Source organism: Lonchura striata, chromosome 6 (genome assembly GCF_046129695.1).
Source record: "Lonchura striata isolate bLonStr1 chromosome 6, bLonStr1.mat, whole genome shotgun sequence".
NCBI classification, from domain to species: Eukaryota; Metazoa; Chordata; class Aves; order Passeriformes; family Estrildidae; genus Lonchura; species Lonchura striata.
The window spans coordinates 62,186,151-62,201,522 of NC_134608.1; the positions used below are offsets into that span (position 1 = coordinate 62,186,151).

Sequence of the window (15,372 nt, forward strand, 5' to 3'; positions counted from 1 at the left end):
ATCTGTCCAAAGTCTGAGCAGGTTATTTAAAATTTCTAACAGAAATGGTCATTCTTGCACCACTGATAGAAACATCTGGATTTTATTCCAGAAGCATTTTACAATTCTGGTTGCTAAAACACTTTTTCTTGCCGGAAACTAGTCTGTGAGGATTTAATTTTGTTCACCTGCAGAATTCTATTTATATGACCTTTTCATTGAAATGCATGTGCAGCAGCCCTCAGACTGAGAGAAACTGGCATGAAAATAAATCACAGAGAGAAGTGAGTACATCACTGCCACATTGGTGGACACTTTGAGACCTGTTGAGAGCTATTCTCTTTCAAAGCAAAAAATACAAAATGCAGACAAAATCAAAGCCAGATGGGAAGAGTTATACCCTCAGAATAAATTAAGAGCATATAAATACATGTTCTGAAGCATTCCCCTACTCTTTTCCAGAAGAAACTCACATGTGTCATGCTTGTACTTGCAGTGATTTAATGCAGATGATAAATTCAATATATTAGCCCCACAAAGATTAAACTGGTGCTGAACAGGAAATATAAAGCATATCTCCCATTTCACACAGGCAGAACAGTATTTATATGTGTATATATTTATAGATATTAAAGTATACCTATTATGCATAAGATATATACTGTTTGCTCCATGTTATTATATAATTTTGTATTGTTTATATATATAATATTTATTATAGAATACAATATTGTATCACGGACCTATAGGGTTCACTATTTGAATGGAGTTGCAGAACTCTTCTGTCTCATTTGTGGACAGAGTTTTTTTTTGCACAGTGTCAAAAACCTTGCTGAAGCCCAGGCAGACATTTCTCTCTGTATGAGTATGTATATGTACATATATTTAACATTATTTACACAGCTAACGTAAGTATATGTCCCGTCTCCGGGGGTACTCCGGGTGCACGGGAAGACCTGCCCTCGCAGGTGTTGTATTAATAGTCCTCAGTCACGCTAAAGGATGTGGACGAAAACGGAGAGGACATTTTCTGCTGAAATTATCAGCAGGATCTGGGCGTCGCACAGTCTAGAGCAATAACGCCCAGGTGCCCTGGCGGGCGGTCAGGCCCTGTCGCCCCCCGGGGACCCGCGGCCCGCGCTCCCTGCGGGCCCGGCCCCTCGGCCGCGCGCGGCCTCGCATTTCCGGCGGCGCCGCGTCACTTCCGCCGGGCCGGGAGGACGAGATGGCGGCGCTGGGCGAGCCGGTGCGGCTGGAGAGAGGTGAGGGCGGCCGCGGCCCGCACGGCCGCTTCTCCGCTCTCTGCCGGGGGCGGGCGGTGGCGGAGGAGCCCCGGGCGGCGACAGCACTGGCCGTGCCGCCCTTGCCGTCCTGCCCTCCCGTCCTGCCGCAGGAGCTAAGCCGCTGCTCTCCGCCGGGCGCAGCCGCGGTTGATTCGAACAGCTGATGTGATTTGAGCAGGGTTCCATCGCTTCTGGCTCTGGGAAGCGCTTCGGTGGGGCCAACGTGTTGGGCTTTGCTCTCTGCAGCCCCCGGAGGTTTTTGTCGCGTTTCGGTTTGTAGCTCAGTTGGGGGCACTCACCTAAGGCCTTCTGTAGCTGTGTCTGCCTTCACTGCTGTGAACGCTTCAGTATGCTCTTACTCAGCCTGCCGTCTCTCGGTTTCTGTTTCTCGCGTGGGAGAACTTCGTCTCGAACGGCAGAATTCTTAGAGTTCAGAGTTCGGTCGGTTAGCTGTGTGTTAGGTATAATTACTTTTATAGAAGACGGCTGACACATGCAGGGATCCCGCTGCACTTGTTCATGATTGTCTTCTATTACCCTCTCATATTTATGTTTTCACCCCATTTTTCTAGTATGTAGTCTTAATTTGTATTGTTAATGCATGCAGCATGTAACTGAAATGAAGAGCAAAACAGATACAGCATAGAACCTAGCTGGGTATTTTTGTGTGGTATGTTTGTGAGATTTATCCACGGATTTTAAGAAATAATTATAAATTTCCTTCAATCTGGTACTGTGTAAGGTCGACAGATGCTTTTATAAAAGTATCGATGATTGATTTGTTGGTATGGATTTAGGACAGTGGGGACTGAAAAATGAAATTTACATGGGAAATGATTACTGTCAATAGAAATAATGCTTTTGAAAAGGAAAACAGAAGTAGATGTGATCCCCTTACCATTCCCACTAGTACCACCTCTTTTGCTCTTGGTGCTAGATGTATTTTTGTAGGTGTATAACACACTGTACACACCCACTTTATTTTTCTGGTACTACCGTGTTACCTGCTGAAGAGCTCAGTTTTTCTTTTTTTGGTAGCCCTGCTTCCTGTTCCACCAGGGAACCCCTTGTAACGTGTGAGTTGGCCTGTAAGTAGTGAGTTATGTAAGGTCTTTGCTTCACAGCTCATCTACTCTCTCTACTCCAGAGCTTGTTAATTAGGGCAGCTGCTTCAGCAGTGGATTAGTTGTGCTTGGACATCTGCAGATTTAAGGCTCAGGTCCCATCCTTCACCTCATTACCCTGCCACCGTGCTCTGTCCGTGAAAACAAACAAATCTGCAGAGTTACTTAAGGATAAGTGGGACAAAGGAGCTGTTGGTCTTTTTAAAGAAGAAAGAAAAGGACAGCACCTTCTAATGGACTTACAGAAGCAAGAGCCTTATTTACCGAAATAAGTAACTGTTAATTGTGTGGGGTTGACTGCACATAACCTGCTGATGAGTCATAATTAGCTTGAAAGTGAGCTCACTAATGTTTTTGGCATATAGCATAAGAAAAGGGAATAGTGTGGAGAGAGCCGATTTTAAATCGTTATCTTGTGCTTGCCACCGGGGCAATGGAAAATTCTTGTCTTTTCTCCTCCGAGCTGCTTTGCAAACACCACCACCCACAGTCACCAGAGGGCAGGAATGAAACCACAGTTAACATTTCAGTTCTTCTAACAGTTTAGTGGTGACCTGTGCTAACTCTACATATAGCTCAGGAATCTAGATTGGTTGCACATAAACAGTAGAGATGGTTAATCAGAAGGTTAACCTGTGAGAGTGCTGCGTTTTTTCTCTTTCTGTGTTTTGGTCACACATGCCACCTTGCTGGCTTTTGTGCTTCCACATTCTTTTAGTTTAGATGCTTCTTTTTTTTCAGAATTTCAATCTAGTGATCCCAAAAAATGATTTGTGAAGATCAGGCAATTTGGTATAAAAAGGAAGAAAAGATGAAAAGAAAAGCAAATTTTTGATTATGTATGGATTATTTTTTACTGTTAGTTTTGTGGTTTGGGTTTTTTAATTGTCCACCTCTGGGGTTACATCTACATGGATCCTTGTTGAAATCCATCACTGGAACACTTCTGTACTGTTCATTTTGATCTCTGGCACTGAACAGTTGGCTAAGCTATGGTGTTTATATTGTGAGGAAGACAGCTGAAAGCTGATCATATTCCAGCTAGTAATTCAGGAGGAAGCAAATTACCTCAACACAGTAGTCAACAAGCTTTTCTTGAAAAATGAAAGAAGGTGTGTTTTGCCCCTTATTCCCAGCAAAACTCTTTTTCCTAAAGCAATATTGCTGGGGAAGGTTGAATATTCAGCTTTTGGCTTGTGATACTCAGTGCAGTTCAGTAGATGAAAATTGTGCTCAGTTGCACTTCCACTGTGGTGTAATGGGACCCTCTCAATAACATGCAGCAAAACAACTGCTGGGAACAGGGTCCTGCTGATGGCATGTATTGTCTCGATCTACCTGAGTAAGAAGCGTGGTGTGATGCCAGATGTATTGAGTACTGAGGATCTAGCTGTCATGCTGTTTGACTACTCTGAGTTTTTACTTTTTAGCAATAGTTTGGTCCTTTGATCTGAAAACACTTTTTTATTAAAGTGTGTCCTCTGCTTTAGTTTGAGCTAATATGAATCCAGTTCAGTGTATCATAATCACTTTTTGAAAAGCTGATTCTGTGTTCTTAGTCTGTAGTTAATGAAAGACATAGCTGATTCCCAAACTGATTTTACCTTTGGGTAAGAAGTGCTGTGTCATTAAATGTTTTGTCTTTTAAGAGCTATGGGTATGAAGCATGTCTAATTTAATGACAAAACATAAAAGGTGAAAAAAAGAAATTATCACATGGAATTCTGATGCCTTCATTTCTACAGCTACTCCTTGTATCAATACATTGTTGTCACCATTTGAAATTTTTTGCAGAATCCTAATCAATCTGATCACAAGTTTGTACATCTTAACGTGGTTCATAGACCATAGGCTCAAGAATGGCTATGTGGAGTTGTAGTCTATGTTCATGTGCTAATCATTTGTCTCAAAACATCTGCAAGTATTGAAATGATAGTGGTGTTGTAGTTTATAGATTTGCCAGATGTTTGTCATTAAATTGTGGAGTGTTGTCAGATTGGAATTGCTGCCACTGCCATTTGATCATAGCTCTTCACGTTGATCAGTGGGCTACTTCATGAATTAAGTGCTACATTAATCAGTACTGCTGTTGTTGAACACAGGGGTTACTAAGAACACTGGGGATTTTACATCATCTAGAATGTCTTTAATTTCACCAACTATTGTGGATTTTGAATTAAATTCAAGATATGTATTGGGAAATAAGCTTTAAGTGTGGGTGTTTTTTTTTTCATTTTGCATTTATACAAATAGTAACTGTGAAAAATGCATTCACTGTAGAACATGGGATTATTAGTAGATAATTTAGCTTTTGGTTTTGCATTGCTGGATATAGCTGATGCTTGTAAAGCTTGGAAATGCTTGCCAGAAAACACCAAGTTCTCATGGCACATGGAAATGTGAACTATCATCAGAAATAATTTGAGTCTTGGGGCTTTGCTACTTGAGTGTTTTCCCATGAAGGCTTTGTTTCCAGTCCACGGGTGACCAGTCTGTGTGGTTAAGGTATATCTTGTTCCATCAACTGCATGAGCAGGTCTCGATCTAGTGGCTTGTAGGGTGATAATTCCTGTGAAGGGACCGACCATTGCCCTGACTGTGTCCTGCCAGTGCACTTCAGCCTCATTTCAGATCATGCACCCTGCTACCTTCTCATCCAGTTACACAAGGGCTCTCTTTTTGCACTCGTGTTTTAGAAGTTCATGGCTATTGCACATCCTCTGTGCTGCCGTGATACCACTGAGTAGGTGGTGTCATTCTGTGCATTCACACGAAAAATGAGGTTAATTACCCAGAGGTTAATTGCAGAAAAAAGGAAGTAATGCCTTTGGGACCAGCAGTGTTCCAGACTTCATCCTGTTCTAAAATGTTCTCTGCATAATTTTATATATTAGATTAATCACTGCTTTTTTGTTCTTGTGATAATGAAAGTCATCCTTTCTATCTGCTTTTCTAAGAGACTGTTCTAGTTCTGCTCAAGAACTGTGTTTCAGAATAATCATGACTGTAACAGTTTGGAAGTACAAGTGAGGAATGTGAATGTATTCCTGCTCTCCTGGCGCTGCCAAGAGAACCTCACATTGCATTTGGTGCTTGTCTTGAATCATTCTGGTCTGGAGTCAAATCCTTCATGGAGTTCATTACACAGAACAGCATTTATGACAAAATGGACAACGTGAACTCCTAGGAACAAATTTCAAGAAACTGAAAGAGGTTTGGGGTTCAGGATTCTAGACTATGGAGATGTTGTCTCTCAGCTGAGAATATCAGAAGGAGTTCGGTTGGTTTTATAAGCACTTGAGGAGGGAAGAGAAATAGGCCAGATAGTTTTCAGCCCTCTTCTATGGGAAGTATTGAGTCTACCTTATTTAACATATTTTTGAATATAAAAGGCATGTTAGACAGCATATTTTATAATATTATAGCTGGTGTTAACAAAATATCCTCCATAGAGTATTATGAAGGGTACACTACCACTACTTTAATACACATAGCAATATTTCAGTCCTTTGAGGAAAAATTGGATTGTCTTTGCAATATGCGTATGTCAGGGATATGTCCAGATATATTACAGGGTTGTTGTTGTGGCTGATTTATAACAAGCTGGAAGTACAGTGGTTTATTGGAGCATTTTGTAAAGGCATAGTTTTGTGGGTAACAGAACTTAAAGCATAGTTTTAAAGTGTATGCAAGTGCACACACACAGACTGATTAATTAACTTAATTTAAAAAAAAATCAAATATACCTTGAGATTCCTCAGGCATTCCTCATTACTAGTGCTTTATTTTTTTTTTTTTTCATAGACATCTGCAGAGCAATTGAATTGCTGGAAAAATTACAGAGAAGTGGAGAAGTGCCACCACAAAAGCTACAGGCATTGCAAAGGGTTCTGCAAAGTGAATTCTGTAATGCTGTAAGAGAGGTAAGTTAACCTGGGGTAAGCAGTTACCTTCAGTTAAAGACCAGTATGATTTACTTTTTCCTTTTCGTGCTCATTGCAGTAAGCTGATTTTGAACTTCATAAAGCATATTTAATTTACAGAGCTTAACAGAACAAGCCTTATTATTAAGTCATTTCAAAATTAAATAATTTGGGACACCACATTTTATACACATAAAATAATGGCTTAGTAGCAAATCACTTCTTAAAGGTTATTTTGAGAGTCTATCCTTACTGGCAGCTAACATGATGTTATCCAGTTGGTATGTAGGAAGAGACAAAGTATCAAATTTATTTTTAAGCTAAATCCATGCTATCTTTAGGTGGAGTCTTGTGCCACCTTATCTTCCATCAAGTGTTTTGGAGATTTTTAGGTGATTGAATGTGCCTTGCTATTGCTGTTGCTTATGTTAATACAATGATAGCAGCTGGAATGTTTTTTTTTTTTAAAAACTGTTTGTAGATACAGATGTCATCTATCATGCCTTTGAGGACACTGTACTTGTTGCTTAGCAAGTACAAATGGCTGGCAGGGAGATGAGAAAATGTGGGTTAGCCTGCAGTGCAAGCAGCTCCTGAGCATTAGTATTCTTATTGTCTCTGTGTTTGCAATCCTTTTTTTCCTTAAAATAGTCAGTTAGTTGCTAATATTGAAGGAAAATTTGAGAGCTTGTGGGGAGGGAGGGGTTGTCAGCAAAGCCTTGAAGAGGTGCCCTGAAGTGTTTCTGTATGCATCAGTGTTGAAGAATTCCAGCTGGAATCAAGCAAGAGAAAATACCTCAAGTCAGGCAGGCCAGTCTAGCCATCAGCATTCCCAAAGTCCTCATGAGATCTGAGTACTGTGCAAGGAGAGGAGCCTTAGGCTGAGACTGAGCAATAAAAATAGTGAGAGTTGTTTCTTCATAGAATGTTAGATGGCCTGTTCTTCTTGTGAGTCAGGGAGGTGTGTACTTTTAATTTACACAGTTTTGAGTTCCACCTGGTATTTTGTTACATTTCCGAAGCAGAAGGATATCAGTTCTATTCATACTGAAACTGTTTTTTCTCTAAAGGTGTATGAACATGTCTATGAAACTGTGGATATCAGCAGTAGCCCCGAAGTTAGAGCTAATGCAACAGCAAAGGTAAAAGCCAAACTATAACTTGCAAAATATACAGTAGTTCATTACTTCAGAAGCAGAAGATTATATAAAATTCAGAAGGATATTATCTAGATATCTGATAAAATGGATAAGCTTAACAGATTGAAAGGTATAAACAAGACTCATGGTTTTTAAATTTCTTTCATTTCAGTTTTATTCTTGAAGTTCTGAATTTTTCATGCTACCGTTGGTATGTAGGGAATTAATTGTTCTCATTTGTCTTAACATGGCAAATACTTTGAGGTGAAATACATTTTCAGCGTGCTCACTGTGTCTAGCTAAAAGGACTGTGTTTAATTTCCTATTAATGAGAAAGTCTTGTTTCTCACAGGCCACAGTAGCTGCATTTGCTGCTAGCGAAGGTCATTCTCATCCCAGAGTGGTTGAACTACCCAAAACAGAAGAAGGTCTTGGCTTCAACATTATGGGAGGCAAAGAACAAAATTCTCCAATTTATATCTCTCGGATTATCCCTGGAGGTATAGCTGACAGACATGGAGGCCTCAAACGTGGAGACCAGCTGCTTTCTGTGAATGGAGTGGTAGGAGCTGCTTTTCTCTTCCGTATATAGCAGTGACTGCTTGTTTCCATTTGAGGGGGTACAGAGAACACATGGCACAAGCTCCTTGTGTCTTCTAATCTTGGCAAAACTCTTTTTGTCCTCCCAAAACAAATTTGCTTTGGTTTCTTTAGGATTATGCTTTGGTTATCTGTCTCAAAAAGGAACTGTACTATCTATATGGGTATTTCAGATTCTGAGGGGTTATATAAATGTAGTCAAATATATTTAGTAAAATATAAACTGCCTTCCCTTTTCATCAAATTTTCATGATGCAGATTTTTACTAATAGTTTTCTTCACATTCTAAGGTAGGTAGTAAATTATGCTATGTTGCTTTTGGCTGACCAGATTCTCATTTTTCCCATAGTAAAAATGCTACTGCATGGTGAAAGCTGTAATGAGGTGGAACTACAAGGTGGTGTTGCCTTGTATGGTATTTTTTTTCCTTCCATTTAACTATACTGAACTTCAGAAGCAAGCTTTTTACTGTTTTTTAAGAATTATGTGTCTAAAGTGCTGATTTGGATTTGTTTTTTAGTAAGTATCCTCTTCTGAAAAATTAATAATACAAAAAGTAAAACAAAGGGAGGCTGGAAAGAAGAGGTTATAGGCTTTGGCTTGAGACAGCTTTCAGTTGAATGCATGTAAATATCTCCCAAACACTTGCTTTTATTTACAGAGAGGCTCTATGCAGGCTTAAAATAAAATTTGGTTTACAGAGGTAATAAAATATTAATCTTAAGATTGAGGATCAAACTAGATTCTGGGGTTTTTGGCTCTTGAAAGGAATAGTGACTGGGTACAGATCTTGGGTGTCTGTCCTCTAGGAGCTCCTGGCTAGCACAAATCTGACATACTTGGCTCCTGGCTGTTACCTGGGAGTCCAGCTGTCCTCTTCAAGAGGCTTAAGAGAAATCATAACTGTAGTGATGCAACTGTCCTTGCCTTTGCCTTCTGTTTTTAGGGAACGTTGAGGGACTGGTGCAAAACTGTCCTCATACGAGTCCTTCCTCATCCACAGACTCTCCTAAAGACAACACAACCACCACTCCACCCAGAACTGAACCTGATCATCAGGCAGTTGATGCAGCTAGCATGCACATGTATAAATATATGTAGCCCTTGTAAGAACGTAGTGAGTGCATAAATTGCTGTTAGGGATGCTAATGTAGTTAGAAAAATCATTGTCATCTGATATTTACAGATGGAATCCTGTTATAATACATAACTGGCATCTTCTTGTGGTTGTAATTTATATTTCAATAATAATAATAGAAAATGCAGCTGCCAAGACTGCAGCGAATATGACTGAAAACCAAGTTTTTTTCAGGTGGGAGATCTTAAGTGTACTCCAGAATTTAGGTGTTTTCATACAATTAAACTGGACTCCACAAACCTTTTATTATCAGTTTTAAACAGAACAGCCTGCACATCCACCTGAATAACAAAAATGAAAGCATCCAAATGTATATGTTGTCTAAGTCTGGTAGAAGAGAAATAACTTGGGTTTTTTTAACTGTTGTATTTCTTTCTGTAAGTAACTTTACAGTAACAGGGAAGCCCTCCAATCAACAGGTACATCACCTGCCTTCTAGCTTCTAATAGCACTGGTGGGACCTAGGCTTGGAGTGGTCCTGTCACTGTGTTTCATACGTTTGGGAGAAGGGAGTTCTGCTGATAAAATACATGCTCTGCAGGAATGTATTGGATGCAATTTTTGAGAACTGTTGCTTAAAAATTGTAGCGAGATGAATCTAATATAATTCTAAGAAATTCTGAGATTTGGTTTAGGAAATAATTTTTATTGTGGTCTTCCTGAGTTGGGTTAGGGTATTGATAATCAGTTTAGAGGAAATGAACTGGAATGTTTTGGGTTTGCTGAGAGATTCTGGAGCACTAAGATAAGCAACACACTACATGTTAGATGCTCCATTGCATGCACCCAGCATGCACCATTTCTGCCTTGTTGTGATGCAAGGTAACATCAAGAAGGCAGGTATCTTGCAATTGTCTGTGCCAGTTTAATGAGCAAATTGAGGGTGACTGCTAAATTTAAAATACATGTGAAAGGAAAAAAAATTTAAGTAAGTATTCTCCTGAAGCTTTTGATTTTTAAGTGTAATTTCATAAGTGACTAAGGTTGTCATTGCAGAATTTAATTGCTCAGCATAAATCTTAATATTTTTGCACTATTCTTTTGCTAATACTAATTAGCATTTTTACCATTGCCTCACTTGGTTTGTTTAAACATAAGTCCTGAAATTGCATTAATTGTCCCTAGGCAGTCTTGAAAATAGAGTACATATAAATAAATACGTTAATATAATTGCATATGTAGAGTTGTACAAAAAATGTAAAAATCAGGTTTCAGTTTGTCTCTACTAATGCTGGTTTGTACTTCACAGAGTGTGGAAGGTGAGCACCACGAGAAAGCAGTAGAACTGCTGAAGGCAGCTCAAGGGAAGGTTAAACTAGTTGTGCGATACACACCAAAAGTCCTGGAAGAAATGGAGTCGAGGTTTGAAAAGATGAGATCAGCAAAACGAAGGCAGCAAAATTAACACTGTATGCAATAACTTAAAGAGAAAATATATATTCCTTTTGCATTTTGTAGTTTCTTTGTGACTCAGTTGATCCAGTGCCTGTCATAAGACCCTGTCCTTTCCATAAAATCATGGAACAGTTGAGGTTGGAGGGACTAGATCTAGTCTATGCCCCATTGTCCAGCTCAGAGGAGGGCCAGCTAGAGCAGGTTGCTCAGGTGTGTGACAAGCTGGGTTATTAGGCATCTCTTAAGGATGGAAACTCCAGAACTTGTCTGGGCAGTCTGTTCCAGTGTTTTGCTCTCCCTTACACTATGAAGATCCATGTTTAAGTAGAGCTTCTGTTATTTCCACTTGTATCCCTCCCTCTTGTCCATCACTAGATATACTGGGAAGAGTTGAGCTCTTCCTCTCTTCCTTCACTCCTTCCTCTCAGGCATTGACACAGGCTGGTAAGATTACCTGAGCCTTCTCTTCTCCAGGCAAGAGAGACAATCCCAGTTCTCCCAAGTTCTCCTTGTCTGTAAGATAGTCCAGTCACTCAGACACCTTTGTGGCCCTTAACTGGATTCACTCTTGTGTGCCCATTTCTGTGTTGGACTGGGGAGCCCAAAACTGGACCCAGCGCTTGAGTTGTGGCTCGGGAGGCCTGAGCAGAGTGAAGAGTCCCCTTCCTCAGCTTGCTGGCAGTGCTCCTTCCCTGCAAACCAGAGGACTGCTGAGTTTCTTTGCTGCAGGGGCCTGTGGTGGCTCAAGGCTTGATGCTGTTCTCTGCAAGGCTGCTCTGTGGCTGCTCAGTCCTCAGTCTATGCTGGTGGACAGGGTTATTCCCCCTGTGTAGGACTTTGCACTTCTCTTTGCTGAACTTTGTGACTCTTGTTTGCCCATTTCTCCAGCCTGCTGAGTCCCTTGGAATGGTTTGCTGAGTGTGATCTGTCCCAGCCCCTGGGTTGAAATTAAAAACATGCAGGAGTGTGGACCCCAGCAGGGGCCCTGGATGCACTGGAGGTGACTGGCATCTGGCAGGACACTTGGCCACTGATCACAACAATCCTCAACAGTTCAGCCAGTTTCAGAATGTCTTCAGTCTCCTTGTGTTCCACACTTTTGGAGCAATGTGTAGGTTTAGAATGGCCTAAAATGCCCTGGAAAAGCATATATGGTGATATTTCTCTAGACTTTTATAGTAAGTCTTGTGTCAGACTTTTAAATATGAAAAATCTGTAAATTCACTTTCTAAGGCATTTAATAAGACAAAGTTGAACAATCAGCATCCTTTTTTTCTTGCTTTCTTTTGACATTACTTAGCATAGAATCTGCCAGGGGTTTTGCTAACTGATTTTTTAAAAAATAGAAGATTCTTATGTAGCAGTATTTTGGCACTTTTCTTAAGAATATGTTGTTATGTCAACTACAAAATGTAATCATAATCTACTGTGTAGCTGATAATGATACCAGATTTTGTAATGTTTTTGGTAAGTACATTGTTTTTACACTTCTGAATTCACTACTCTGGAAGTTGTATTACCTCTCCTGTAAATAATTTACAGTTAGTGTTCTTACATAATGGATGTTGTAATAGCCAACATTTACAAATTTGCAACAATCATTCCTGTAATTTACATTATTTTGTACTAATTCTAAAGCACTTATGGGGGAAAACATGATTGCTGTATGCAGTTCTGGATTGACTCTCTAGATGTATTTTTATATTGAGAAACAGAAGATATATAAATGCAGTGCAAAAGAATTCCAGATGTTCCCCTTTGTGCTGTGGAAAAGAATTATTCATCCTAATTGTCATACTACTCTTGTCTTCCTAGCATCTGTTATTGCAGTCTTATTTCCATATTGAATGTATTGGTTCCGGAATAGTTAGTACCTAAATTACTGATTGTTATTGAGTCTTGTATGCCAGGTTACTGTGACATGTGAACTTGTCTGGGGTTTTATTACTGACTGCTTCTGACTTGGGGGATTCTTGTTTCTACTACATCACGACTGCTAAATAAGGACATCTCCATCTGTGAACAATTACTGTCTTAGCTCATGGATTCTTGATGGTGGCACGGGTTTTGTGTACATTTTGAAAAATTCTGGACAGAGATCCGTTTTTGGAATCTACCAGGTTTGATGGTGTACTTGTGTAATTTAGGGGTTTGGTTTGGGTTTTTTTAAGCTACACCTTTTCAAGAATTAACTTCATTGTCTACTGGGTATCAGTTCACTTGTATGGCAGCTAGGAGTACATCCTAATTGACTGTTAGTAATTTGATTTTTTAGAGGCTTAAACTGAAAAGTGCAGTTCTTGCTGTGTGGCTAATCCCTAGTCTTACTTCACAAGAAGCAGTATGTGAAAGAAAGGAAAAGGTTAGTAATCTAAAAATGGCAGTTTGAAGCTTGCACTTTGTCAGTTGATCTATTTGAAAAAAAAAAATGTGGTTGCTATGGGCAAGTGAGAAATGTGATTGCTTTCTTGCTTTCTGCATGTTTGTAAGCATGGTAAGCCTGCAAAGAGAAGTTTGGGAGATACTGATAATTTGAAAATGCAATATAAATATTTATCAGTTAGATGACATCAAGCACTGAATTGCATGGTTGGTTTTATGTCATAGGCATCTTTCTAAAAGCTTCATGTTACTGATACAACCATGTTGTTGAATTGTATATTTTTATGGAACAACTAATGTTTAAAGTATTGAGACCAAAATCACTAGTTAGACCAATTGTGGATGTGTTTTAATTTAATTGCTAATTAGTAGAGATATGTTTTAGAGCCATATATAAATATATATATTACAGAAAGGTATGGATACAAGGTAGGAATGTTCACTTTACAAACCGTATTCCTTGTATTACTGAACAAAGTGTTTTGTTACTCTAATGAAATATTTACTTCACTGCAGCTAAAGCTGCTAAATGCAGTAGCATTTTCATTCTGAATTGTAGCATTTGGCTCTGGTTTGTCAGCTACTGCAAAATGTGGAGAGGTGTAGCTGGGCATATAAATAGTACATGTAGAATTTGATAAAATGCTTTTAAATCGCAATAACAAATAAATCAATAACAGCCAACTAATTCATAATCATCTTTGATACTACAAGAACCCTTTATTAATAGGGAAAGGGTTAATTAAAATATTCCAAGAAACCAGATTTCTGTTGCTACTGAGCAGTGCCTGTGTTGACCTGCAGTCCCTACACACTTCTCATACATGGGTATACAAACATAATAAGAAGAGTTATCATTTCTGCAAGTAACTTCTGCATCTGTTGCTGCTGTGAAGGATCTTTGGGTTTTAGCAACAGAAAAATAAAGATTCAGTCTCACACACATTGTGTTTGTGTGTTTTTCTTCTGACTTTCCATTTTGAATCCAGATTCCAGACTGCTTTAATTGGCTGTTTATAGTCTCTGGGGCATAACATAAACAACTGTGTGTGTGTGGGTATCCAAAGAGAGAAACTTGAAATCTGTGCTTAGTTTGTCTCCTGGTTGCTTTTGCATCTTTCCTTTTCTACTTAACGTTTGGTGATTTGCTGGAGAAAAAGAGTGCTGAAAAAAGTAGTTTGAACCTTTTGCATTTTTGAGAAGTCAGCTGCATAAACTTAAAGGTGCATATTCTGAGTCAGATAGTACCTTTTAGTTGTTTGAACCAAGTATCTCATTCTGAGTCAGATATTTTAATTGTTTGAATTAAGTATCTTAAGTAATGAGATACTGAATTTCTGTAAGTCCTTCAAAGGACAACTTGTAAGGTTGTCAGTAAAATGTTTCTGGAGTTATGAACTGAGATGAACATGGGAAAATGCTTCCATTTCGAATGTAAAACAAGTTGGGGTTTTTGTTGTTTTTTTTTTTTTCTAAATTTAAGTAGGCTGGACTGTGAATTGAAAATACATGGAGCAATGTTATGTGAATATTTTATATAGATGATAGATAACGCTTGAACTGGAAATAAAAAAACATTTTCTGTTTTATTTCAAAATCAAGTAGTTACCATGCCCTGTCTTATGACAGTGAAGTAAGTGAAAAAGCAAAGTTGGAATTGAAATTGTACAAGGAAAGGGTGGTAGGTAAACACTGGAATTCCAGGAAAAAATGGTGGATAAGTTGCAGTTTCTGTGATTCTTTGTCTTCTAAAATCCTGGTGAGAAGCTTGTTTCAGAGGTAAGTCTGGGCTGCAGTGTTCACTTTTACAGAGGAATTGTTCCTAGTCTGGAAAGTCTTGTAGGCACCCAGTGTGTGGTGTTTGGGAGTGGGGCTGAGCCTCATCCCCAGTGGGTGCAGCTGTGAAAAGCAGGTGAGCAGCACTGAGCCACAGAGTGCCCAGGTGTGCTGAGCAAGCACACAGGGCACAGAGGCACACAGGTGGAATGCATCAACAGGAGGGGATAAAAGGTTGGGCTGAAGAACAAGAGGAGCAGAACTTGGAGCCTTCTGAGGAGGTAAGGTGCCACTGTGTATGGGTTGCAGCTTTCTGGAAGGGTGTGATGTGACAGTGTCTGAGGTGGCATGTCAAGAAAGGATATCAGATTCAGTGGTGGGCCTCAGGCTAAAATTGATTGCTAGTTCTAGTAATTTAAAAAACCCTATATAGCCACCCTTTAAAATTAAGTTAGAAATAACTTGAAGCTTTGATGTGTTACTGTTTCCTGTTGCATTAGAGACATGTCAGGTTTCAAGTGACAAAATCATGAAAAGTAAAACAAGATCTCTACTCCTCACTTTTGTTTGCTTAAATTGTGTGGTTGGGATTTTGGGGGGCAGAGGTGAGTAACTTGGGCATTTTATTGGTAA

The 15,372-nt window shown here is 39.4% G+C and overlaps 1 protein-coding gene across 2 annotated transcripts; it reads left to right on the plus strand.

Annotated features, from left to right (window-relative positions):
• The first annotated feature begins 1,171 nt into the window (after positions 1 to 1,171).
• On the plus strand, positions 1,172 to 13,906 carry LIN7C (lin-7 cell polarity scaffold C). Of its 2 annotated transcripts, none has more exons than XM_021539049.3 (5): positions 1,172 to 1,241; positions 6,191 to 6,309; positions 7,380 to 7,451; positions 7,801 to 8,010; positions 10,436 to 13,906. In XM_021539049.3, the coding sequence occupies exons 1-5, from the start codon at positions 1,205 to 1,207 to the stop codon at positions 10,589 to 10,591; spliced, it is 594 nt and encodes a 197-aa protein (XP_021394724.1). In that variant the 5' UTR covers positions 1,172 to 1,204; the 3' UTR covers positions 10,592 to 13,906. The 2 variants fall into 2 exon arrangements, with proteins under 2 accessions (XP_021394724.1, XP_021394723.2); XM_021539048.3 differs by lacking the exon at positions 10,436 to 13,906 and adding an exon at positions 8,995 to 10,194.
• Positions 13,907 to 15,372: the final 1,466 nt, after the last annotated feature.

Excerpts from the sequence above, each read along its gene's own strand:
- LIN7C (XM_021539048.3), top strand. The coding sequence starts at position 1,205 with ATGGCGGCGCTGGGCGAGCCGGTGCGGCTGGAGAGAG. Across the intron at positions 6,310-7,379 it reads TCTGTAATGCTGTAAGAGAG|GTGTATGAACATGTCTATGA; the intron begins GTAAGTTAACCT and ends TTTTCTCTAAAG. Across the intron at positions 8,011-8,994 it reads TGCTTTCTGTGAATGGAGTG|GGAACGTTGAGGGACTGGTG; the intron begins GTAGGAGCTGCT and ends TTCTGTTTTTAG.